Here is a 26557-nt window from a genome sequence, read left to right on the forward strand (position 1 = left end):
TTCATAAAAAGTGTATGAGGGAGTTTCATTTGTATTTTCTGTTGTAATATCCTCATACAAAAAATTCCTAAAGATTCATGAAAGATTTATACACTGCTTTTAAAAATGTGCTGCTCACGTATTTTTTAAAAAATTATATTTAAAAATATTTTTGTAATTTTCTTAAAACTATAAAATAAAATATATTTTTATACTTTTGTAAAAATTATAAAGTAAAAAAAAGTATTTATTGTCTGGATCTGTTACCTAGCATGATTCTTGGACTCAACTGTTTCACAGCTATGAGTTACTCACAGATCTGTTGTAATATTCCTTATTCTAGATTTTTTTTTTTTTTTTGTAGAGACAGAGTCTCACTTTATGGCCCTCGGTAGAGTGCCGTGGCCTCACACAGCTCACAGCAACCTCCAACTCCTGGGCTTAAGCAATTCTCTTGCCTCAGCCTCCCGAGTAGCTGGGACTACAGGTGCCCGCCACAACGCCCAGCTATTTATTTATTTTTTTTTGGTTGCAGTTCAGCCGGGCCGGATTTGAACCTGCCAGCCTCGGTATATGGGGCGGGCGCCTTACCGACTGAGCCACAGGCGCCGCCCCCTTATTCTAGATTTTTAATTAATACTTCCCACCCCTTTATTATAGACTTTTTCCCTTATTTTATTTTTTTTTTTTTTGTAGAGACAGAGTTTCACTTTATCACGCTCGGTAGAGTGCTGTGGCGTCACACGGCTCACAGCAACCTCCAACTCTTAGGCTTAAGCGATTCTCTTGCCTCAGCCTCCCGAGCAGCACCCTTATTTTTTTTTTAAAGACAGGGTCTCACTCTGTCACCACTGCTATAGTGTAGTGGCAACATCATGGCTCAGTACAACCTTGAACTCCTGACCTCAAGCAATCCTCCTGCCTTTGCTTCCCAAAGTGCTAGGATTATAGGCATGAGCTATGATCTCAAGCCTCTTGATTCTTAATGCAACATTTTACAGTTTTACTGCCTTTTTTTGTTTTGTTTCCTTCCACTATAATATCTACCTTAGATGACTTCTGAAGGTAAAAAGTTGTAAGTCAATCTATCATTCAACAACATTGGTCAGGATGCATAATCAGAAACTGTATTTTAAAATCCTTACATTAATATCATATGGACCATATCTCTATCTTGTTATCCTTAAAGAATTACTGTCACTTTTAACTAACACCATATTTTTATTACTATCATAGACATATTTTATATGAATTAAACTAGTAGTATCTCTAAGTAGGTCTGAATAATTGTTACAGAAACATAAGCAGAAGGTAAACTGTTCATTTAAAACTGTCCTTAAACTCAAAGGAAATTAGGGTTGAAGGAGTACCCGTTTGTTTAAACTCTAGTTTTCTTATGTTCTTAGAATAAGAGATATTTAGTGAAATCTGAGCACATACTTTATATATGAATTATATATAACTCTTCCACAAATCCGTTCTTCCTTTAATGTCTAGCCTCGTAAATGGCACTAGCATTCAACAACATCTTAGAAATTTAAATCATCTTTGAGTTCTCCATTTCTCTTACCCATCTAAACTTTAATCAGTAAATTAACCAAGTACTGCCAATTCCACCTCCTAAATAACTTTTACATATTACTATTTTGCATCTAGTTCACTACAAGAGCTTCTAACTTCCTAATGGTGCTGACACCATTCTTAACCTTTACAAACCATTCTCCAACACTGGGTATCACCCACTCTCCCCCCTCCAATCCCTGCAAAAATCCTTTAATCTCTCCCTCCCCTAATTATCTTATACCTTTCCGGATCTTCCATGTCCTATCTTTACACTCATCACATTCGGAATTAATTACTTCTTGAATAGCAACATTCCCTATATGATTGTAAGCTTAGTGAGAAGAGAGTCTATTTTGTACATTTCTGTGTATCTATAGAATCCTAGAACAATACAGGCATTTACTACTTCATGAATGAATTAAATTAGCTACAATCTAAGCCCTAAAATTCTAAGCAGCCCCTAGGAATACATTTGCTTTACTACAAAAAGAAAATATTCACTTAAAATCCATAAGGATATATACTAAAATATAATAAAATACATATAAATGAATAAAGTCTAGTTAAACAGCATATGTTCTTATTAAAAAGTAAATTAATATTTGCCTAAGTGTAGCACTTAGCAAGTTTTAATTATATAATCTAATTACCTTATCACATTAGGGATGTATTAAAGTTTGGCTTCAACTTTCATATTCACCCAAAATTTGTTACTTAACTTCTTCAGCTAGGTTTTGGGAGGCTAAACAGTCAAATGTTTACTTCATGGCACCCTTGAAATTACACGTGATCAAAAAAACATATGTTTTTACAAACTCTCATTTTAATTAACATGAAAAAACAACATGCAAAGATTATCTTTCACATTAATCATTTTCAAATGTAGGAAAGCATCCTAAATGGAACTTGAAATCATCTCCTTAATATAATTTATAAATTAAAATGTAAATATATTAAATATTCATGTTAAATTTCATGTTTGAGCATCAATTAATATTACCACAGAAGTAGAATGCTGTACTAATTAATGATTGTGAAAACTATTAATTTTATAGACAAAAACCTCAAGAACAGTCAAATGAAATAGACTAATATTTAATAATAGACTATATCAACTATATATAACTTTGGGAATATATCCTTTTTATTCTATCAAATGCTCATAAAAGTTTAAGAAAATAGAATAATAGAATTATGATTCTAATATTTGTATTCATAGTATGAGCATTCATAACATTAAACAAAACACTCTTTCAACTTATTTATTTCTTTGAGGCCATGTTTTCTAAGAAAAGTTCTTTATTTAGAAATGTAACTTGTCTTGCGACCATGAATGAAAAACAATGTCAACTTTGCTTCAAATCTTCACAAAGAGGAAAAACTTCAAAAGCTACTTAAAACAATGTCTATCAATAAATCATCTAACATTAAAAATACTAAGAATTAAAAGAAAAAATGAAGTATCACCCCAAAATCTTGCTTGTCCACTGACCTCAGATAAAAGTAAGCATTTATTAGTGTTGCAACATGAAAGAGCATCCAAAAAAAATGTAGTAGCAGATTATACTAAGAAACATTGTCCTTGTACCATATAAACATTTAAATATTATTAATAACTGAATTTTCATATAAAATATTAGTTCACTATTTTATATGAGAAAACACATTTAGGGAGTTAGCACGTTTCTAATGGCTACTTAACAAATAAAAAGCAAGGCTTGAGTATCTCACTCATAAAAATCTGCTTCATATATTTCCTGGCCATTTACTACGTGAATAAAAATCTCCTGTGGCAATTTTACATACACATGCTGTCTACCCTTGCCTATCTTTCCAAAAGTAGTGGGGATAAATGTGAACTGAAATAATCAAGAATGCACAAAAACTATATGCCTTCTAGGAACAAGGAAGACACAGATTGGGAGATTTTAAACATATGTACAATTCAGTTTCTCATTTTTTCAATATTTCGAAGAAAAATATAAATAGCATCAAATAATATATCATATGAGAAAACACAGAAAAGAGAAAACAAGAAGGAATTGAACACTGTGTAGTAAAGAGAGGGAAGAACCTACTTTAACATTGTTCAAATTTGTAAGATGTGAGTATGAATGCACAAAGGATTTTCCCAAATAGGTAGGGAAGACATGTTTATATTTTTCCCTCTTATAAACATATATTATGTAAATTAGACACTTTAAAATATGTCTTATTCGAAGAACCAAGAACGGGCTGCCCTTGGGGAAAGAGGATCTACGATCCAGTTGGTGTAGTTTTATAGCTTGTCCCTGTGTATACTTTTTAAAATTATTATTTAAATAGGTAATATAAGCATGCAGCTTAAAAGGAAATCTCCAAAGGTACAAAGGATTGTCTCATTTTTAATTAAAAAGCTACTGTATCAGCACAAAAAAAAAAAAAAAAAAAAAAGTCTTATTCAGCTACTCCTGGCAGATGTATCATAAAATTAATTCACATTTCTTGGACAAATCCAAAATTAAAAACTCCCCCAAATCAGGAAAATTCCTAAAAGATAAAGTGCAAATACTAACTTCTCACTCAAACCCCTTCTCAAACCTCATTTTAACATTATTTCTCTTAGGTATCTTAAAAAATTACTACATAAAACAGGCTCGGCACCTGTGGCTCAAGCGGCTAAGGCGCCAGCCACATACACCTGAGCTGGCATGTTCGAGTCCAGCCCTGGCCCGCCAAACAACAATGATGGCTGCAACCACCAAAAAATAGCCAAGCATTGTGGCAGGCACTTGTAGTCCCAGCTACTTGGGAGGCAGAGGCAGGAGAATCGCTTGACCCTAGGAGTTGGAGGTTGCTGTGAGCTGTGATGCCATAGCACTCTACCCAGGGTGACAGCTTGAGGCTCTGTCTCAAAAAAAAAAAAAAAAAAATTACTAAAAATAGGCTCTGTACCTGTAGCTCAGAGGCTAAGGTGCCAGCCACACACCCCGGAGCCAGCGGGTTTGAATCCAGCTGGCGGCCTGCCAAACACTGACAACTACAATCAAAATAAATAAATAAATAAAATAACGCATTGTAACAGATGCCTACAGTCCCAGCTATTTGGCAGGCTGTGGCAAGAGAATCACTTAAGCCCAAGAGAGTTGGAGGTTGCTGCGAGATATGACGCCACAGCACTCTACCAAGGGTGACACAGCAAGACTCCATCTCAAAAAAAAAAAAAAATTAAAAAATTACTAAAAATAATCTCTAGGAAATTCTATCTATCCTGTTCTTCAAATAATGCTAGTCACTTAAACCAAAAAGAATTCAATCATCCAAAGGCCATTAACATGCTTACATTTCCATTATTAAACCTATACAGTGACTTACCAATTCTTGGGGTGGCAGTATTGTTCTGTTCTGCAGGAGACGAAGTACTAAATGCAGAAATCGGTATTTTCATCTGTATAGGGCCTCGATTATTTGGTGGACTATAGAGTCCTGATGGGCCTACTGTAGGTAAAGAAGTCCTTGTGGCTTGTACAATAGAGTGTGCTGTGGGAACAGCCTGTACAGCAAGTGTTGTTCCCAATGGTGCAGCACTAGCAGGAGGGTTCCTCTGAATACTAGGACTGGGCACAGAAGGAACGTTGTTTGGTTTAGTGGGATTTGGCAAGGATGGCAAAGACACTGGATTTTTGGTAAGACCACTCACTGCAGGTGGGCTTTGCACAGAAATGAATTCAACGTTGCCAGATGGTTGATTCGTCACCAAAGTCCCTGGATGGCTCTGTAGTAGTTGTGGCTGGGAAGATACCGCAACAGGTACATGCAAAATCACTGGCAAAGGTTGTAAAGAGATGGTAGGCTGGGGATTTCCACTAGGCACCTGAGTAGTAGCAACTACTGTAGCTGTGTTGGGTGCAGGAAGAACTGCTGTCGTTGTCAGAGGACCTGAAGTCACTGGAGTCTGCAATTTAGGCTGACTACTAACAACTGCTGGAGGAGTGACAAGATTGGTTGAAGATGCTACAGAAAGAAAATAGAAGTTTCCATTTAAATGGCTATCTCAATTTAATAGCTAAGATAATACATTGTATTAAGTAAAGAAGTCTTTTATAATGAAATGTTTTCTAGATTTAAATTCTGGAAATTCTTAGAATTAAATTTTTAGAAGTATTTTTCTTTGCTGTATTTAGTATATCATGAAAACCACACGATTCATGATTAATATGGAGGAACTCTCTAGGAATCAGTCTCTAAAAATTATTATAATCTCTTAATTTACTAATTAAGTAAAAATGTATAGATATTTTTGAACTTCACTAAAAACATTATAAATGTCTTACAACACCAGCAACATACAAACTCAAATAGTAAATCTGGAGAGACTCATTACTCATTAATGAATAATAAACACAGTTACCTCATTTTATCAGACACTCTGTGAAACCTGTATCTGTGGGTCAAGTTTTACTTAATTCCCTAAGAAAGGAACTTTTAAGGGGAGGTTTTCTCTAGTGACACTGTCTGATACGGAAGATAGCAGTGAGTGAAGATGGGAGATGAATTGAGAAATGTGGGAACATATCCCAAAGAGCAGAGAAAATAAAAATGCTCGTCACTGGAGTGTTATAGAATTTTGATTTAACTACTTGTGTTTATTCTTATTGGAAAAGTTTTAAAAATACAATGCAAAAATGTTTCTCATTGATTTATAGTCTTTCCAAAATCACAGGCACACTGGAAGAGTAACAATTCTCAAAGTATGGTCCCATGAGGATGACTAGGGTTTTCAGGGAATTTGCAAATGTCAACACTTATTTTCATAACAATAATAACATTGTTATTTTACTTTTTCAACAAGTAAACATTTGCATTGATGGAGCAAAAGCACTGATGCACAAAACTTCTGTTGTCTACTACAAAAATAAAGGTAGTGTAGTAGTATCAAACTGTCACTGTATTCTTCATGCTTATAGTAAAAGACAGTTTCACTTAAGAATACCCATGACAATGCAGTAAAAAACCATTTTATTAAAAACTATTTTATTGAATCTCAAACCTTGAGCAAGAGTTAACACTCCATGTAAAGAAATAGGGAGCACTTGTAAACTACTACTGCTACATGCTAAAGCAGTAATATACCCCTGCTTTTCCTTGGTTGACTTAAGGAAATGTGCTTGTGCAATTGAGCTATAAGCTAAACTGGCAGCCTTTTACTTGAAAGAATGACTTACAGGCACATTAATTATTCCCATTAGGTATTTTACAGATCTTTTCTTAAAAATAAATCAAGTAAAGGAGTCAACTTCAAAGAAAAGAACCCACCGGTATTCATTGGCAGTAATAAAATTCAAGCTTTACAAACAAAATTTAGAACTGTAGAAAAAACTTATATCTGTCACTGGAAGCATAAGAGCTTCCTAAATCTCTGAAGAGTTTTCTGAGAAGAATTGATAGCACAATTAATGTTATTGAAAGATTTGCATAACTTAGTGACTACTTTTCAACTTATCAATGAATGATATTAGTGAAAAATCCATCCAAGTGCAAAGTAGATAAGTGGATTTTAATGGACGAGTTAGAAAGGCCTACTGGTATGGTTTCAGATTCTACTTTGCAACTAGCTTTAAAGAAATTTCTAATTAATGGTGTCAAAGAAGAATATCTATAAACACCTGTAAGGGCTAGTGCTTTTCATCTATGTATTTGTATGAGGCTGGATTTCTTTCATATACTTCAGTCAAATCAACATATTAAAAGAGACTAAAAGCAGATGTAGGTGAGAATCCAGCTATCTTAGCATTTTAATGTCTTAAGCAAAATATTAAAGAGATTTATGAAAATTTAAGTGTTTATGAAAATATAAACAGTCTTTCCACTGATATTTTTAAGCTTGGAAAATAAAGTTATTTTTCATTAAAAAATATCTATTTGGGGGCTGGGTGAGGTGGCTCACACCTATAATCCTGGCACTCTGGGAGGCTGAGGTGGGTGGATTGCCTGAACTTACAAGTTTGGGACCAGCCTCAGCAAAAGTGAGACGCCCGCCTCTAAAAATAGGTGGGCACTGTGGCGGGAGCCTATAGTCCTACCTACTTGGGAGGCTGAGGCAAAAGAATCGATTGAGCCCAAGGGTTTGAGGCTGCTGTGAGTTATGATGACTTGACACTCTACTGAGGGTGACAAAGTGAAACTCTGTCTCAAAAAAAAAAAAATCTATTTTTGGTTAGATATTAGGGTTTATTATTATTTTCAAATAATAAACTTTTTTTTTTTTTTTTTTTTTTTGCAGTTTTTGGTCGGGGCTGGGCTTGAACCTGCCACCTCTGGCATATGGGGCCAGGGCCCTACTCCTTGGAGCCACAGGCGCCACACTCAAATAATAAACATTTTAAAAATTCATTTCACCTTCTATTTAATTTCTATTTCATTTCACTCATAGTAAATATCAATTAATATGTAATCCACATTTTAAAAAAAGGTCTGTGGGGTTCCTAATAATGTTTAAGATTGTAAAGGAATATAGAGAGAAGTTTGACAACTACTATGATAGAGATTTAAGTATCTATGCTACATTTTCATGCAAACTTATCTGTGACCCTGAATTTTTTTAAGAGACAAGAGTCTCACTGTGTTGCTCAAGCTGTATTCGAGTTCCTAGGCTCAAGCAATCCTCCTACCTCAGCCTCCTGAGTAGCTGGGATGCAGCGTGCGCCACCCTGCCTGGCTTGATTCTCAATTTTTAATACAATTTTGTACTTAGACAAATATGCCCTATTTTTAAATCAATCCATTTTAACCACAAAAGAATTGAAGAAAAGAGAACCAAAGCTTTCAATTTTTAAGAAAATGTATTTTAGTGTTAAAAAAAAAAGAATAGTTACCTGTATTCATAGGAGTTTGAAAGGATGGTGGTGCACTCTCACTTACATTTCTTTTGGACTCCAGCATCTGTCTTACTGTGGTTACATTTCTATAAAATATACATAAAGAAAAACAGTCAAAGGATACGCCTCCCTTGAGGACGCTAACTGATGTACAGAAAAAGCAGTAGCACAAAGGAAAATAGGGGTGGTTAGACTTGGATTTTGCAGCCATAAACTGCAAACAAATTCACTAAGGCATAGTTGGCATACAGATTTCTTTTTTTGCTTTGAGACAGTCTCACTATGTCACCCTTGGTAGAGTGCCGTGGCATCACAGCTCACAGCAACCTCAAACTCTTAGGCTTAAGCTATTCTCTTGCCTCAGCCTTCCAAGTAGCTAGGACTATAGGTGTCTGCCACAACGCCCAGCAATTTTTTTTGTTGTTGTTGTTGCAGTTGTCATTGTTGTTTAGCTGGCCCAAGCCATGTTTGAACCTGCCAGCTTCGGTGTATGTGGCTGGCACCATAACCACTGTGCTAAGAGCGCCACACCTCAGAAAGAGTTCTAATCCTGGAGCCTACAGCTTTAAGGAAAAGCCTTCTTTTTGTATTCTAATGTTAATACTTTTCTTGAAGACCAAACTCAGGTCCTAATAGATACAGATATTAGTCTTTCTCACCCATAACAGAAAAATTTCTCAGTTAGTTGAGAGAATACTATTTATGACAATGGTTAAACAGCTATGTAATGGCCAAAGAAAACCTTACAATAAAGTAGCAAAAATAATATACACAGATGAACAATATAACAAAGCAGAATGTGGAAATACACTTAATCAAGTATATCAAACATTATCTCTACATAAATACATATTACATTCTAAGATTCTTCTATAAAATAAATAAAAAATCAGAACCCCATTCTGTTAGTTAAAAACCATATCGACTATTCATAATTCTCACCTATAGGGCACAGTATTATTGCTGTTGACATCATTTACAGACTTTCCTGGTGATGGAGGTGGATTTGGTTCATTCTAGGAGGGAAAAGTATCAAAATAAAAATAAAACTGAACATACAAAGAATCTTTAAAAAAGAAAAATAAGACCATTAAATGCTTTGTCAATATATGATCTGTTACTTCTATAATATAGTAGCAAACATTACTAGTTGAGACATCAATTTGAATCTTGGCATCTGGTTAGTTGTATCTCAAGCAAATGATTAACTTTGTTGAAAGCAACTGCTTATCGTCTGAAAGTTGAATAAATTCTCATATCTCAGTGTTCTTGTGAAGATTAAGTAAGAATGTGAAAATGGCTAACATGCTATAAGAGCTCAATAAACATCAACAATATAAATCTAGAGAATAACTATACTCACTGATCATTCAATAAATAGCTAGCAAATGCCTACTATACAACAAGTGTAACAGGCATCATGTTAATACCAAAAATCTAACAAATAAGGGAAATGGTGTCCAAGGTCACAAATCAAAATTCTCAATCAAGATAATTTAAGATTTTATTTGAAAAAATACTACCTGCCACTAGGTAGCTTAAATAACTTCAAAAAAAGACATCAAAATTCTAAGCTTCTATAGCTCAATGCCCATAGCTCAATGGTTAGGGCGTTAGCCACATACACCAAGGCAGGTGGATTCAAACCCTCCGTTGACAACTGCAATGGAAAAATAGCTAGGTGTTGTGGTAGGCACCTGTAGTCCCAGCTACTTGAGAGGCTGAGGCAAGAGAATCGTTTAAGCTGAAGAGTTTGAGGTTGCCGTGAGCTGGGACTCCACAGCACTGTACCACATAGCAAGACTCTGTCTCAAAAAAAAAAAAAAAAAAAAAAAAAATTCTAAGCTTTGGTAACAACTTATTTCACCCTCTCCCCCCAACTAAAAATTACAAAGATGGAACTCTAACACCTACATACTAATTATCATTATTTAGGCCTTCATCACTAATAATACCTGCATCATTTATTACTTAAAATAATAAGAATAAATAAGTAACATAACTCTACTTAAGACTAAATCAAGCCTAAGAATGACACATATTAAACCAAAGATGGCTAGTACTTAGAATTACATCAAGCAGATGATCCTAAACTTTGGATGCCTAGGAGGCCTCAGAGAACAAATGCAAGACCCTGAGTTTGCTACAGGAACACAGAAATTGCAGGTATACAGAAAGACAGCAGGGAGAGTACCAATAAAAGTTTGCTAAAGCATCAGAGGTTGCAACAAAGACAGACATCAAGAGGAGCTCCGGAGTAGAACCAGGCAAACCGCTTCAAAAACGAGATATGAGCAAAAGTCCAAAGACGCACCTCCAAAATAAGGTTTTAGAGACCCACAGAATCTCTAACCAGGCTGACTGGTGAAGGCCTTCCTGTATACAAAGTGTAAAAAGACTGGGAGAAGGGGCTGCTTTTTCAAATGGTCACATCTAAACAAAAAATAACAATCAAGGCATGCAAATAGGGAAATATGACCCAACTACAGAAAAAATAAATCCCTAGTAATCAACCACAAAGAAAACAGAGGTTTATGAATTATCCACCAAACAATTCAAAATAACTGTCATTGTAATCAATGAAGTAAAAGAGAACACAAATAGAAAACTAGGTAGGGCTAGGTTCAGTGATTCACACCTATAATCAATTATAGTACTTGGAGAGGCTGAGGCAGGAGGATTTCTTGAGTCAGGAATATGAGGTTGAGTGAGTTATGATGATACCACTGCACTTTAACCCAGGAAACAACAAAGGATGGAAGGACAGAAAGACGGATGGACAGACGGAAGGAAGGAAGGAGACGTGAAATCAGAAATCAGGAAAATGGTGCATGAACAAAATGAGAGTATTTACAAAAAGATAATAGAAATTATAAAAAGGAATTAAATACAAATTCTGAAGGTGAAGAATACAATGGAAATGAAAAACTGTCTAGGAAATCAAAAGCGGACTGAATCAAGCAGAAAAATGAGTCAGCAATTCTGAAGATTGGTCACTTGAAATTACCAGGCAAAAGAAGCAAAAAGAAAAAAAAATTTTTAAAAAGCAAAGAGAACCTAAAGGCTTTATGGACACCAATAGGCCTACCAATATATATGCATGAGGGAAGAGAGAGAAAGGGGCAAGGAGCCCATTTATAGAAATAATTACTGAAAACTTCGTAAATTGGAAGAGTGAAATAAAAAAATAAAGAAGCTCAAATACCTCTATCATTAATCTCAAAACACCTACACTAAGATCCATTATAATCAAGCTGTCAGAGTTACAGCTAAAATATCTTCAAAGCAGCAAGAGAAAGGTGATATATATAACATACAGTAGAGTTGCCGTAAGATTACGAACAGATTTTTCAGCAGAAACTTTGCAGGCCTGAATGAGTGGATGATATATTCAAAGCGCTCAGTGAAATAACTGCCAATCAAGAATACTATACCCATTAATATTATCCTTCAAAAATGAATGTGAAATTAAGACATTATCAGATACAGAAAAGATGAAGGAGTTCATCACTACTGGATCAGTTCTATAAAGGAAGTCATTCAACTGGATATGAAAACATACCACACAATTATGTGAAAGTAAAAAATATATAAATTTCTTTAATAAAGGTTAATACAGAGACAAATACAGGGTCTTAAATTCTTGTTATACTGGAACATAAATTACATTTAATTTTGGTATAGAATTTAAAAGACAAAAGCATTAAAACTAACTGAAAATATGTTAATGGATACACAATATAAAAAGATGTAATACATGGTATCAATAATATCAAGCTGCAGCAAGAGACATGTAAAGGAATAGAGCTCTTATATTTGATTAAAGTTATTAATAGATTAAGATTTTATAACTTTATTTATAACTTTATAACTTGAAGTTATAACTTCAAGATATTTTGTGTAATCCCCATGGTAATCACAGAAAAAATATGTACAAAAAATATTTAAAAGGATTTTTTAAAAGAAATCAAAGAATGTTGCTATCAAAAAATATCAGTGAAACATAAAGAAAGCATTCAGAGAGGAACATATTAACTACAAGTTGCAGAGAAAAAACAAAAATGAAAATAGTAAGTCCCTTCCAATCACTAACAACTTTAAATGCAAATTGAAGAAAATACCCAATCAAAACATGACTGGTTTAATATATAAATAAACAAGATACAACCAAATGCTGTCTATTAGACACTTTAAAGACACACAGAGAATGAAAAGGAAAGGCTGGAAAAGGTATTTTAGGCAACTGCTATAATGAAGAGAGTAAGGGTGGCCATATTTACATAAGACAAAACAGACTTTAAAAAATTTCTGTGTCTAAAGAGACAGTGAAGGATGTTTTATAATAATAAAAAGGTTAATTCACTAGATGTAACAATTATAAATATATATACACCTAACATCAGAGCCTTCAATGTGAAGCAATGAAAGAATTCAAGGGAGAAATAGACAGCAACACAATTAATTGGAAACTTCAATACTCCATCTCCAATAATAGATAGACCACCACACAAGTGATCAATAAGGAAAGAGAAGACATAAACAACATTATAGACTAACTGCACCTAACAGACCCGTAGAATACTCTATCACAGCAGAATGAAAACAGTCTTTTCAAGTGACACATGCAACACTGTAATGGATAGATCATATGTCCCAACAAATTTAGGAATAATGAAATCCTATCAATTATCTTTTCTGATCATAATGAAATGAAACTTGAAATCAACAGCAGAAGGAAAAGAAAACAAGAAAAGTCACAAATATGTGGAAATTAAAGAACACATTCTTTTTTTTTTTTTTTGAGATAAGAGTCTCAAGCTGTCACCCTGGGTAGAGTACTGTAGTGTCACATCTCACAGCAACCTCAAACTCTTGGGCTCAAGCCATTCTCTTGCCTTAGCCTCCCAAACAGCTGGGACTACAGGTGCCCACCACAACACCCGGCTATTTTTGTTGTTGCAGTTAACATTGTTGTTTTATCTGGTCCGGGCCGGATTCAAACCTGCCAACCTTGGTGTATGTGGCCAGCGCCCTACCCACTGACCTATGGGTGCTGCTCAAGAACACATTCTTTTAAAAAAACCAATGGGTTGGGCAGCGCCTGTGGCTCAGTCGGTAAGGCGCCGGCCCCATATACCGAGGGTGGCGGGTTCAAACCCGGCCCCGGCCAAACTGCAACCAAAAAATAGCCGGGCGTTGTGGCGGGCGCCTGTAGTCCCAGCTACTCGGGAGGCTGAGGCAAGAGAATCGCTTAAGCCCAGGAGTTGGAGGTTGCTGTGAGCTGTGTGAGGCCACGGCACTCTACCGAGGGCCATAAAGTAAGACTCTGTCTCTACAAAAAAAAAAAAAAAAAACCAATGGGTTATAGAGGAAGCTACAAAGGGAGTTACAAAATACCTTGAGATAAATGAAAATGAAAATACAACACACCAAAACTTAAGCAGCGAAAGTAGTGGTATGAAGGAAGTGGTCAGAAGAAGTGTATCTTTTTAAAAACAATGATTTCAAATCAATAACTAACTTTATGCCTCAAATAACTAAAAAAGAAAAAGAAACTAAACAAACCCAAAGTTAGGAGGAGGAGAAATGATGAAGATTAGGGCAAAAATAAACAAAATAGACAACCAAAAATTAGGGGGGAAAAAAAATCAACAAAACTACAAATTGGTCTTTAAAAGATCAACAAAATTTACAAACCCTTGAGCTTGACTAACAAAGCAAGAGAACCAACTCAAATAATAAAAATAAGAAATGAAAACATTAGAAATAATGCCACAGAAGTTGGAAGGATTTTATGAGACTATAATGAACACCAACAAATTGGGTAACTTAGAAATACTGAAAAAACAGCAAGGTGCAGCAGCTTGGGGATAATTCAATACAAATTCTCCACAAACTCTTCTAAGAAAAAATAAATACTTCTAAATTCATTTTATTAGGCAATAATTACTATAATCAAAGCCAAAGACACTAAAAACAAAAACTATAGACCAATATCCCTGATGCGTGTTGAAGTAAAAAATCCTAAGAAAATATTTGCAAGCCAAATTCAAAGGATTATACACCACAGCTAAGTGGGTTATTTTTTATTTATTTATTTATTTTTTATTAAATCATAACTGTGTACATTGATATGATCATGGGGCATCATACACTCGCTTCATAGACCATTTGACACATTTTTATCACAATGGTTAACATAGCCTTTCCGGCGTTATCTCAGTTACTGTGCCAAAACATTTACATTCTACATTTAGCAAGTTTCGCAAATACGCCTGTAAGATGCACCACAGGTGTGATCCCACCGATCCCCCTCCCTCTACTCACCAACCCCCTCCCCTTTCCCACTTCCCCCTATTGTTAGGTTGTAACTGGATTATAGCTTTCATGTGAGAGCCCCAAATTAAGTGGGTTATTGATGGAATAAAAGGATGGTCTGACATATGAAAATGTAACAATATGATGTTAATAGAACAAAGGACAAAACCTATATGATCATCTCAACTGAGGTAGAAAAACATTTGACAAAATTCAACAACCCTCCATGAGAAAAACCAGAAATGGAAGGAAACTAAGTCAATTTAATAAAAGCCACATGGGGAAAAAATCCATAGTTAACAACATATTCAACAGTGAAAAACTGAAAGCCTTCTCTCTAAAATCAGGAACAAAGCAAGTATGCTCAATCTTGCCACTTCTATTCAATATAGTACCGGAAGGCATCCAAATCAAAAATGAATAAGTATATTTATCTTTGTTCACAGATGATATTATCTTACATAGAGAAAACCCTAAAGATTCCACACACAAAAAAAAATTCCATTCAAACTAATAAACAAATTCAGCAGAGCTACAAAATCAACCTGCAAAAATCAGCTGCATTCTCTACACACTAGCAGTGAACGATATTGAAAAAGAAATTAAGGAAACAGTTCAATTTACCATATCAGCAAAAAGAATATAAAATACTTAGGAATAAGCTTAACCAAAGAGGAAAAAGTACTGTACTATGCAAACTACAAAATATTGCTGGAAAATATTAAGGACACAAATAAATGGAAAGACATCCCATAGTTATGGACTAGAAGACAATATTGTTAAAATATCCACCTTACCCAAAACAATCTACAATATCCCAATGGCATATTTTTCTTTTGGCAGAAACAGAAAAAAAAGTTCTAAGAGGTCCTGAACTACCAAATCAATCTTGACAAAGAAGTATAAAGTTAGAGGTTCACACTTCCTGTTTTTGAAACAGATCATAAAGCTACAGAAATTAAAAGAATGTGTTGCTGGAATAAACACAAAACTAACAGACCAATGGAACAGAACAGAGAAACCAGAAATAAACTCACATATGTGGTCAAATGATCTTCAACCAGATTGCCAAGCCAAAAAAAAAATTATAAAAAAGGAAAAGAGAAGCCTCTTTAATAAATAGTATTAGGAAAATTGTACATATACATGAAAAAGAATGAAATTCTTCACTATATAAAAATTAACTCAAAAATGATTAAAGACCTAAGCATAAGAAACAAAACATACAAATAAAATTCTGTAGAAAACATAGGGAAAAGGCCTTATTGACATTAGATTTGGCAATAACTTTCTGTATATGACATTAACAACACAGGCAACAAAAGTAAAAATAGATAAATGAGACTGTATCAAATTTAACGTCTGTACATCAAAGAAAACAATCAGGGTGGGGCCTGTGACTCAGTGAGTAGGGCACGGGAGGATGGCGGGTTCGAACCCGGCCCTGGCCAAACTGCAACCAAAAAAAAAAAAAAAAAAAAAATCAATTCAGTGAAAAGGAAACTTGCAAAATGTAAAAAAAATTACAAATCATATATCTGGATGAGTGGTTGATATCCAGAATACAAAATTAATTTTATATATAGTGAAGTTAATTTTATATATAATTATAATTTATAATTATAATTTTATTATATAGTGAGTTAATTTTATATACAGTGAAGAATAATTAAAATTTGTACCCTGATTAAAAAATGGTAAAAGAATCAGAAAAGACATTTCTCCAGAGACAAGTAAATGGCCAACAAGCATATGAAAAGATGTTCAACATAACTAATCATTAGACAAATGTAAATCAAAACAAGTATCACCTCATATCCACTAGGATGGTCAATATCAAAAGAATAGAAAATACATGTTGACAAGGATACAGAGAAACTAGAACCTATGAGCACTGCTGGTATGAAGTAAAATTGTGCAGGGTCTCTAAAAACCAATATAAGATCTTCCTCAAATATCTAAAGGTAAAACAGAATGACCATACAACCCAATAATCCCTCTTCTGGGTATAGATTCAAAGTAATTGAAAACAGGATTTTGAAGAAATATTTGTACAACCACATTCATGGTAGCATTACTATTTTTATTAAAAATAGCCCCAAAAGGATAGCAGCCCAAATGTATGCTAACAGATCAAAGATAAAAAGTTCTAGAGAACTGTTACCTGTTAATTGTACTAACTGTTACACATAATGTGAATACACTGAATGCTACTTAACTAACTGTACACTTAAAAATGTTTAATAAGGCAAATGTCACGTGTTTTCACCACAATTAAAAATCTATAATTTAGATTTAATCCAAAATTTAACTGGGCATCCATTTAGTGACTTATTTTCACAGATACAGGATAAGTATAAGAAATACATTGACTATTTTTTTATTTTTATTTTTTGTAGAGACAGAGTCTCACTTTATCACCCAGGGTAGAGTGCCGTGGTGTCACACAGCTCACAGCAACCTCCAACCTCCTGGCCTTAGGCGATTCTCTTGCTTTAGCTTCCTGAGTAACTGGGACTACAGGCGGCCGCCACAGCACCCGGCTATTTTTTTGTTGCAGTTTGGCCAGGGCTGGGTTTGAATGCGCCACTACTCACTGAGCCACAGGCGCCGCCCTGACTATTATTTTTCAAAAGGGAACTAAAAAGGATGAAAAATAGTATTAACTGTCATCAGTCAGTATAATAGATTAGATTATGAATGTGGTCTTAGTAGCAAACTGCCTGTGAGGGTTTTCTGTTCTTTTAGAAATTAAAACAAAATGTTTTAAGACAAACCTGAAAGGCAGAGTGTGTTTTAACTGGTTAACAGAGGACCAAGGAGCAAATCTAAACAAAAGAAAAGCATTTAAAGCTGTATTGGTTGGTTGGTTATTTTGATAAGGGGGAATACTAAACTGTTAAACATTCTGTATCCCCCCGTTTTTAAAACCTAGCAAGAAACAAGTGTAAAATTATAGTGGACATTGGAATTAAAGGGTAAAGACAAAATAAAGAAATTTAAGAGTAAATCATCATAAGGGGCTCGGTGCCTATAGCTCAGTGGTTAGGGAGCCAGCCACATACATCAGGGCTAGAGGATTTGAAACGGGCCTGGGCCTGCTAAACAACGACAACTACAAAACAATAGCCGGGCATTGTGACTTGGGAGACTGAGGCACGAGAATTGCTTAAGCCTAAGAGTTTGAGGTTGCTGTGAGTTATGACGCCACAGTACTCTACTGAGGGCACACAGTGAGACTCTGTCAAGGAAAGGAAAAAGGAAAGGAAAGAGGAAAAAGGAAAGGAAAAAGGAAAGGAAAGGAAAAAGGAAAAAGGAAAGGAAAGGAAAGGAAAGGAAAAAGGAAGGGAAAAAGGAAAGGAAAAGAAAGGAAAGGAAAGGAAAGAATAGAAAAGAAAGAGAAAGAAAGAAAAAAAGAAATCATAAGGCAGTGTGGCAACTGACCAAGAAAATGGTTATACATAATCAAGTATGGTTTAAAACAATCAGCAGGACTCCATTCCACCTACTTTGGTAGGAATTAATAAATGAAAGAACAAAATTCTTGGTATTTCTAAAAAATCTGACAGGACAAGAGAAAAATAGTAATGGATAAAAAGCCTTAAGCACAAGCTAATAAAGAAAGGCACAAAATTTGAAGGAGTCAAGACAACTTTAGCATTTTTCTGCAAGCATCACTCATCCTAACTGATCAAATTAATCATTTCCAATCTTTATGAATTATATTTATAGTATTTCTTCCTTGTTTCAATACTTCTAGTTCTGCAAAATGATAACTCTTCAGAGACTGTAATACTTTCATCTTTATTCCTTAGACTATCTGCCTAATAGACAATAATTGGAAAGTAGTTTTTGTAACAAATCTGACATGTGATAAAACTGAAAAATACATGATGGGCTGGATATTGCTTAGTTCAGACACAGGAATGAAAGGAATGAAGTAAGTAGAGATTCATACTGTATAAAATACATGATGAATACAAAAATACATGATGGGCTGGATATTGCTTAGTTCAGACACAGGAATGAAGTAAGTAAGTAGAGATTCATACTGTATAAAATAAATGGAAAAATTTCAAAGACAAATGTTTAGTTCAGATATAGCAACAATAATTTTTTTGGGAGGGCGGGGGTGACGACAAGAGACTCACTATGTTGCCCTTGGTAGAGTGCTATCACAGCTCACAGCACCCTCCAACTCTCGGGCTTAAGCAATTCTCTTGCCTCAGCCTCCCAAGTAACTGGGACTACAGGTACCCACCATCCAGCTATTTTCTTGTTGCAGTTGTTATTGTTGTTTAGCTGGCCCCGGCTGGGCTCGAACTCACCAGCCTCAGTGTACATGGCTGGCACCACAAGCACTGTGTTATGGGTGCCGAGCCCAAAAATAAATTTTTTAAACAAAAGGTTTAGACCCATATTCTAATATAAAAAATAGAACAACTCAGCTTTTACATTATAACAAAGCAACTAAGAAAACTAAAACTAAGAAAATGGAGTTTAGAAATAAGACAGTTAATTACACCACTTAAAGACTATAATAAAAAAATCTTTGCATCTGACCAAATAAAAGTTTCATGAGATTAGTCTTACAGAACAAAAACAAAACCAGTTTGCTCAAGAAAAGATTCAAAGCTTAAAAGGTTAAGTTAAAAAATTACAGAGCTAGAGAACAGATTAATTAGTAAAGCTAAAAGAAGAATAACATGGAAGAATAACAGAAGAATAACATGGGGGGGCGGCATTCATAACAAAACAGCTGCATATCTAGACTATGGTAGGTGCTAAATAAATCTATACACATGATCAGATTGCACCGAACTACATACACACATGCAATGAATTAATTTTAAAAACTGGTGAAAACTAGTAAGATTTATAAACTACATAATAAATTGGTATCTAGTTATTGGTTTTGACATTGTGTGACTCTGATAAGCAATTTTACCATTGAGAGAAGCTAGGTACAGGATTATTATTACATAATCATAGGATTATGTCTATGTAGTACTGTTGCTGCTCCCTGGGAATACTTTAAAGTTTCTTCTAAAAAGTAAAGAACATGTGAAAATGTATCAATACAGAAAAATCTCTATGAATAATGATAACTATTGAAATTATTATGATTATTGGCAATTAGTATGTGCCAGACAATAGAGGTAAAAAAGACAAAGAAATGTGACTTCTCCAAATGAAAAAAAAAAAAATTCAAGAGGAAAAATAAAGAAATTCAACTAAAAACTATAATGCAGTATACAAGTGCTATGTTAAAATATGAATGAATAATAAAGGAAATAATAGAGGAATAATAAATAAATAACAAAAAACAAAAGCAATTTATTAAAAGACGACAAGTTATGCTGTAATGTTTGGCTTGATTCTATACTAAAAAACATCTGCAGTGTCAAAGGTAATAAAGTGACTTCATCTATTCTCTGTATATTACAATTGGAGCGTAATAGAGGACTGACAATACAAGGAAGAAAGGAGGGTGAGAGCAAGAATACTGCCTTGGGGAAAATAAGAGACTAGACCAGGAAACTGGCCAAAATATAAAAAGAAACAAGGTAAGACAAATCCCCAAAACATAATTTTAAAGATGGATAGAAAATACAGGTGCAAGAATACCAAAACCTAAAATAATTTATATAAATGTTACTATACGAGACTAGTAAGTGAAGATTAGGAAAGCATTAACTAGTTCTAGAGCTGCAACTCCAGAAATAACACACAGGAGTACACACAAGTATGAAAACAAATTTAAGACTTATAATAAAGAAAGTTTCCTTCTAATCTAGCATTTCCTAAGATTACCACATAGAACTAAGTATTTGTTATGCAAGAATAGAAATTCTTACTTCTTGTCTTTTCTTAAGATCTTCTTTGGCTGCTCCAAACCGTTTGGTTAACCTGGCAATCTTGGCCTGGGGGGAGGGAAATGGAAATCAAGTGGCATTATAGTGTTAATAAAGAACCCAGAATATTTATCAGAAGAAATGAGTAAAGAAAATAAAGTAAGTAAATAGATTATAAAACTGAAGTGACCCCTGAACTTAATACCCAGATATAAATACTCTTAAATAGAAGATTAGTGTGTTTCCTCCCAGAACTTGTGGGTCTTATTCAGATAACAGTACATTTCTGAGCATGCATTTTGTGCTATTTTTTAGCATTTTTCTCACCAAAATTATAAAATGGACATTATCTGTAAATCATAAAAGTTCTCTCGTCAATATTACTTACAGATTTAGATACAGGGTTTACTAATTTGTGACATTTTCAATAGCAGTGCAGAGGCATGATGATATATTATTTTTTCAAACACTTAATTCAATATTCTGCTAATCTTTTAACTATCTGATAGAAATGTAAAATTGTTAGTGTCAACATTTGTCACGGAAATTATTAATCATTTGTACTGTTCATTCATATAAACTGATCGCATTTTGCCTAAATATATATTCAAAGAAAATCTGAAAATAAAAAAAACAAAAAAAAGAAGAATTATCACATCATTACATGAATATCTGGTTGTATTTCCTCTTAGTCTTTTACTAAGATATAGATGTGATATTAAATTATTTCAGTTGTTGTTACTGTCGGCCATTTTAAATTAAACATGTTATCAGAAATATCAAAGTAATTGAGTGTGTTCATAAGGCCTGCCTAAGGAGAATTTCTATTATCCAACAAAGGATATTCATTTTATAAAAATGGTATCATTCACTTCTAAAGTTTCTTTCTCAAAGTAGTCACTTCTAAAGGAGACCTCAAATCTTCCAATATTATATGTAAGTTCAATAATATGGCCTAGGCAATCAGTCACATATCACTCCCAAAGATGAAGATTTTCCTCAGAAATTAATTATGTATGCATTTTATTAAGGGCCAAGCATAATTTTACATACCAAATATGGGTTTTACCTTTTAGTGGTGACTAAAATATTTCAAATAATTTTTTCAAAGTATATGAAGAGGTATTTTCTATGGCCCAGCTTACATTAAGAATGTCTTTCTTCTTTTCTTTATCAGATTACCTACATGAGTATCTATAAATTGTGCAGTATATATAGTATTACTATTACTCTAAGTTGAAAACTTAAAAAATGTGTATTAATATGTTATATATATGCAAAATGGTCTAAAAGGATACATTCCAAAGTTAAAATTGATTATATCTGGAGGTCAAGACTACCAGGAAGTGGGAAAGAAGGTAAACAGAGGGACTTTGTTTTCATGTCATATTCATTTCTAGTATTCAAATTGTTTTTAATTATCATTTAAAAAATTAAGCCAGTAACAAAAAAAAACTCTCAAAGTATGGGCACCAACTTACTGTCTTCTGACATTTAACATTATAAAAAAAGAAATCAAAAAAGAGCAGCCTTTTTGTTTTTATTTTTACATAGAAAACCATACAATGTTAATTATTATAGAGTAGGTCTCTATTTTGGCAAGTATTCTGTGAGACTTTTTTTTTTTTTTGAGACACTATGTCACTTGGTTGCACAGGCTAGAGTGCCAAGGTATCAGCCTAACTCTAAGCAACCTCAAACTCCTGGGTTCAAGCCATCTTTCTGTCTCAACATCCCAAGTTATCTGGGACTCTAGGCATCCACCATGATGATGGGCTAATTTTTCTATTTTTAGTAGAGACAGGGTCACTTTTGCTTAGGCTGGTCTCAAGCTCTTGAGCTCAAGTGATCCCCTCCCACTTTGGCCTCTCAGAGTGCTATCACTACAGGCATGAGCCATTGTGCCTGGTCCCTGTGAGACTTTTTAAAATGCATAAACATGTCTTTTCTTAAATTCAGAAAAGTAATGTTCTATTTTGTCATTGATTACTATTTCTGTTTCATTTGTTCTTGATTTCTTCCTTAAGTATACATACAATTTCTTATATAATGGAACAATGGTAGCTGTTTAAATATAAGTCACATGAATTGTTAGGAGTCAGACACGTGGGCCTTGTTTAACAAGACAAACCAAGTATTTCTTTGCATGTGTACGGAGAAATCTCCTGGGAAATAACTGCCTAAAAAAAGTCTATGTTGCATCAAATTTGGCATAATGAAATATCACTACCCCCCAAAATAAGTGAATAAATAGACACGTGGTATTTATTATTCAAAACTATCTTCTGTAGTCTGCTGTGATATTTACTTCATTGGTAGGGAGGAAAAGGAAAGAGACTGAAGGAAAAAGTGTAATAGGTATATTCAGTTAAAACTACTGAAGGCTCGGTGCCCACAGCACAGTGGTTACGGCACTAGCCACATACCACATACACCGAAGTTGGCAGGTTAGAACCCAGCCCGGGCCAGCTAAAACAAGAATGACAACTGCAACAAAAAATAGCTGGGCATTCTGGTGGGCACCTGTAGTCCTAGCTACTTGGGAAGCTGAGGCAAGAGAATCACTTAAGCCCAAGAATTTGAGGTTGCTGTGAGCTGTGATATCAGAGCACTCTACCAAGGGCGACATAGTAGGACTCTGTCTCAAAAAAAAAACCCAAAAAAACCTACTAAAATTACATTTTCTAAGACATAAGCAATGGAATACCATGTTCTAAGGTATGTTCATAGCTTTCTTATTTTCATAAAAAATCCAGTTGAAACTGTAAGTATTCAGAATTTGTACTGTACAGTGATTTGAAAAGAATCAAGTTCTCCTATTTAGGAACATAGTATATCACTATTGACTTATGTTTTCTTTTTTTTTTTTCTTTTGTTCTTCATAAGGGTCTTGAAGATTTCTTTCTTAGACTTATTCTTAAGTACGGACTTGCTTTCAAATAACTACCATATGAGGAATCTTTTTTTCATTATATTTTCTAATTGGCTGTTGTTGGCATAGGAAAGCTACTAGAGTATGTTGTTCTTATCTAAGGTGGTTGGTAAATTTCCTTCCTCTTTCAGCAGTTTGCCAAGATAATTCTATTGGGTTCACATTTACCAATCATTACTCATTTCCTTTCCTATCCTGTTGTATTACCCAAGACTGCCACCAATACTCTAAATAGTAGCATTTATTAATAACACGGTCTAATTCTCAAGTTTCAAGATGTCCTAAAATTCTCTACCAAAACTTTCTGGGCCCAAGGACTTCTTCAGAAATAAATCTCTGACCATAGTCTTAATAGTTATTCAAAATTTTATATTTTCTACTTCCTTTTTAGATAAAATAGATTTCATTGGTATACATTTAACTTAAAAGAATGTCCTCTGAGGCTGGGCATGGTAGTTCATACCTATAATTTTAGCACTCTGGGAAGTCAAAGCAGATGGCCTTGAGCTCAGTACTTTGAGACTAGCCTTAGCAAGAGCAAAACCCTATCTCTAAAAATAGCCAGACGTGTGGCAGGAGCCTATAGTCCTAGCTACTCAGGAGGGTGAGGCAGGAGAATAACTTCAGCCCAGGAGTTTGAGATTGCTGTGAGCTATAACACCACGGCATTCTACTGAGAGCAGCAAAGTGAGACTCAAAAAGTAAAAAAAAAAAAAAAAAAAAAAAATCTCTGGAATTTCACTTGTTTTTCCAATCTTTGTATAGCTTATTTGTACTTACACTTGTTATTTTTAGGTGAAAGATTTATCAAAGCAACTTTATCAAAAGTATTCAACTAAAGAGTTTGTCCCTGGATATTTGTACTAAAACATGTTAAACAAAAGTCAAAGTACATTAGTTTATAAAAAATTGTCCTGATATATGCAATAAAAGTGAAAGCATTATTTCCAAATTGATCATGCCATATAAATTCAGCCAAAAATGTAGAAGTCTAATATATCACAATGACTTCTCATGGACTTGTACTTTTTGCTTTACATTTGCTCCAATAGAACTGGATATTCTAAATATTATTATACACAGCCCATGAATCAGACTGAATGGTAGAAATCAAGCTGAACTACAAGTTGCAAAACAGGTGGCAAAGTGTGGGCAGAACAGTTGCCAACAATTTCCAAATAACCAATAGCTGGACATTGGTTAGAAACCATAATAGTGAAAGTCCATATTTCCCTATCCGGAGCATGAGCATAATGATAATTTGCAAGTAATGACCTGGACCACCAAGCTTTAACAAATGCAGTTCATAGACATGCTTGAATGCTTGGCAAGCGAAATTGTAAGTACTGACTACAACGTGCACAGTAATTACAGTAAAAGCAGTAGGTGCTTTCTCTGTGACTTCCATAGATCAGAAGCATAGAACATGAAGCCACGTGTTAAGGAAAACTTGTATTTTTCAAAAAATGTTCTGCTTTGGAAGGAACCTCATGAGGAGTGTGAACCCATTTCTATAAACCTCTGTCTTTGCACTGCATTGTGCCATCCACTGAAAGAGTTGGTGACATTTAAGAATATTTAAGAGCCATGAGTGTAAAGTAGACTGCTTCAAGGAAGGAAAACTAGGAAACCCTGATAAATGCCTGACCTATCTATACCTCTCCTTACCCCATCACCTCAAATCATTGGGGCTACATCTTTAAGGTATAAGCTTGGGTACTTGGAAGAGAATCTTAAGTCCCTGGTCAATGGAAAGTGGTATGACATTCAAATTCTAGAGTTCAACGCACTGGGGTTCAAATTCTGATTTTTCCACTTAATGTAAACCAATAGCTGAAAGATTTGACATACTGACAGTAATAGCTGAGTGTTTCTTGAAATAAAGTATTCATTGAGGAGAGGTAAAATAAATATTTTCTCAAAAATAAAACCACTTAAAAAATTAAATAAAATTTAAATTTTACCCATGGGGTTGATCACAATTAAGGAAATGATCTGCAGGACCATCAGGACACTCAGGGACAAACTGTTTAAAGACTTTGACCTACAGGGACAAATTGTTCAATCGATCTGATTTATCTACCTTTAGTCTTTTCACAAAATAATAAGCTTTGGCCTTATTGATCAATCTTCAAAAAGGGTTTTGTTTTTGTTACTTTCATTAACACCTTCCTTATGCATGGGGGTTAAGTTTGTTATTACTGTTTTACCCTAGAATATGAGATGAACACATACTATTTCTCTACCTTTTCTGTTGGTGAGTAATGAATTTAAGATTATAAAGTTTTCTTTGAATATTGCTTTAGCTTTAGTTTTGATATGCTATCCTTTAGTCTAAAATTTCATACAGGTATAATTAAAGAGTTGAGAAATTTCATTTTATTTCGTCTTTGGAATTATCTGAAAGTATGTTTTAGGGAGAGCCATGGCCTGGAAGGGATAGAAAAGCTATTTGTCGTTAATGGTACTACATAGTTGCTATAGAATGCACAAAAAAATGACAACTATTAGCATTTTAGAACTTCTGTAAAAGTTACTACAGTTCAAATCTGACAGTGCAACAGAGACATATAAAACTAAAAATTACACATCTTTCTGCTTACATAATGAAAATCATAAAAATAACTTGGAATTCACCTACAATTTGAAAAAGTTGAAATATATAAAATTTTCACTATTCAGAAAACAATCCCTAAATTATATAGAAAGTTATTATACAGAGTGGGCCATAAAGTTCATTGTAGAAGTGATGTAGTCTTTAAGTGGTGGAAAACTTGAAAGTAATAATTAATCAAAAAACATTGCAACAGTGTAACTGACGTCATCATGGAAAGAAGGCTGAGTAGGGAACTCCAGGAGTCCCTACTCAAGAGGAGAGGTAATGGGCAGGCCAACATTGTCAAAATCAACTTTTGCACAACTCTGGAATCTAGTCAAAACTTACCACACCTAAAGGAAGCCTTAGAAAAGAATGAAACTGCTGCTGGGTGATAGGAAGAGCACTGTGGCCTTTTATATTGCCTATGTATCATTCCCCACACCCAGCTTAGCAA

The 26557-nt window shown here is 34.3% G+C and overlaps 1 protein-coding gene across 7 annotated transcripts in view; it reads right to left on the reverse strand.

The window, feature by feature from the left end:
- Positions 1 to 26557, reverse strand: part of ATF7IP (activating transcription factor 7 interacting protein) — a 163481-nt gene that overhangs the window by 51655 nt on the left and 85269 nt on the right. For 6 of the 7 annotated variants that reach the window (XM_053554455.1, XM_053554448.1, XM_053554452.1 and 3 more), the window contains exons 6-9: positions 20576 to 20641; positions 9342 to 9415; positions 8397 to 8485; positions 4897 to 5535 (exon numbers count right to left, since the gene is read on the reverse strand). In XM_053554455.1, coding sequence (XP_053410430.1) covers positions 4897 to 5535; positions 8397 to 8485; positions 9342 to 9415; positions 20576 to 20641 — 868 coding nt within the window. The remainder of the gene's footprint in view (positions 1 to 4896; positions 5536 to 8396; positions 8486 to 9341; positions 9416 to 20575; positions 20642 to 26557) is intronic. The other variant, XM_053554453.1, reaches the window with a different exon arrangement.

The sequence above is a fragment of the Nycticebus coucang genome, chromosome 12 (assembly GCF_027406575.1).
Source record: "Nycticebus coucang isolate mNycCou1 chromosome 12, mNycCou1.pri, whole genome shotgun sequence".
NCBI lineage: Eukaryota > Metazoa > Chordata > Mammalia > Primates > Lorisidae > Nycticebus > Nycticebus coucang.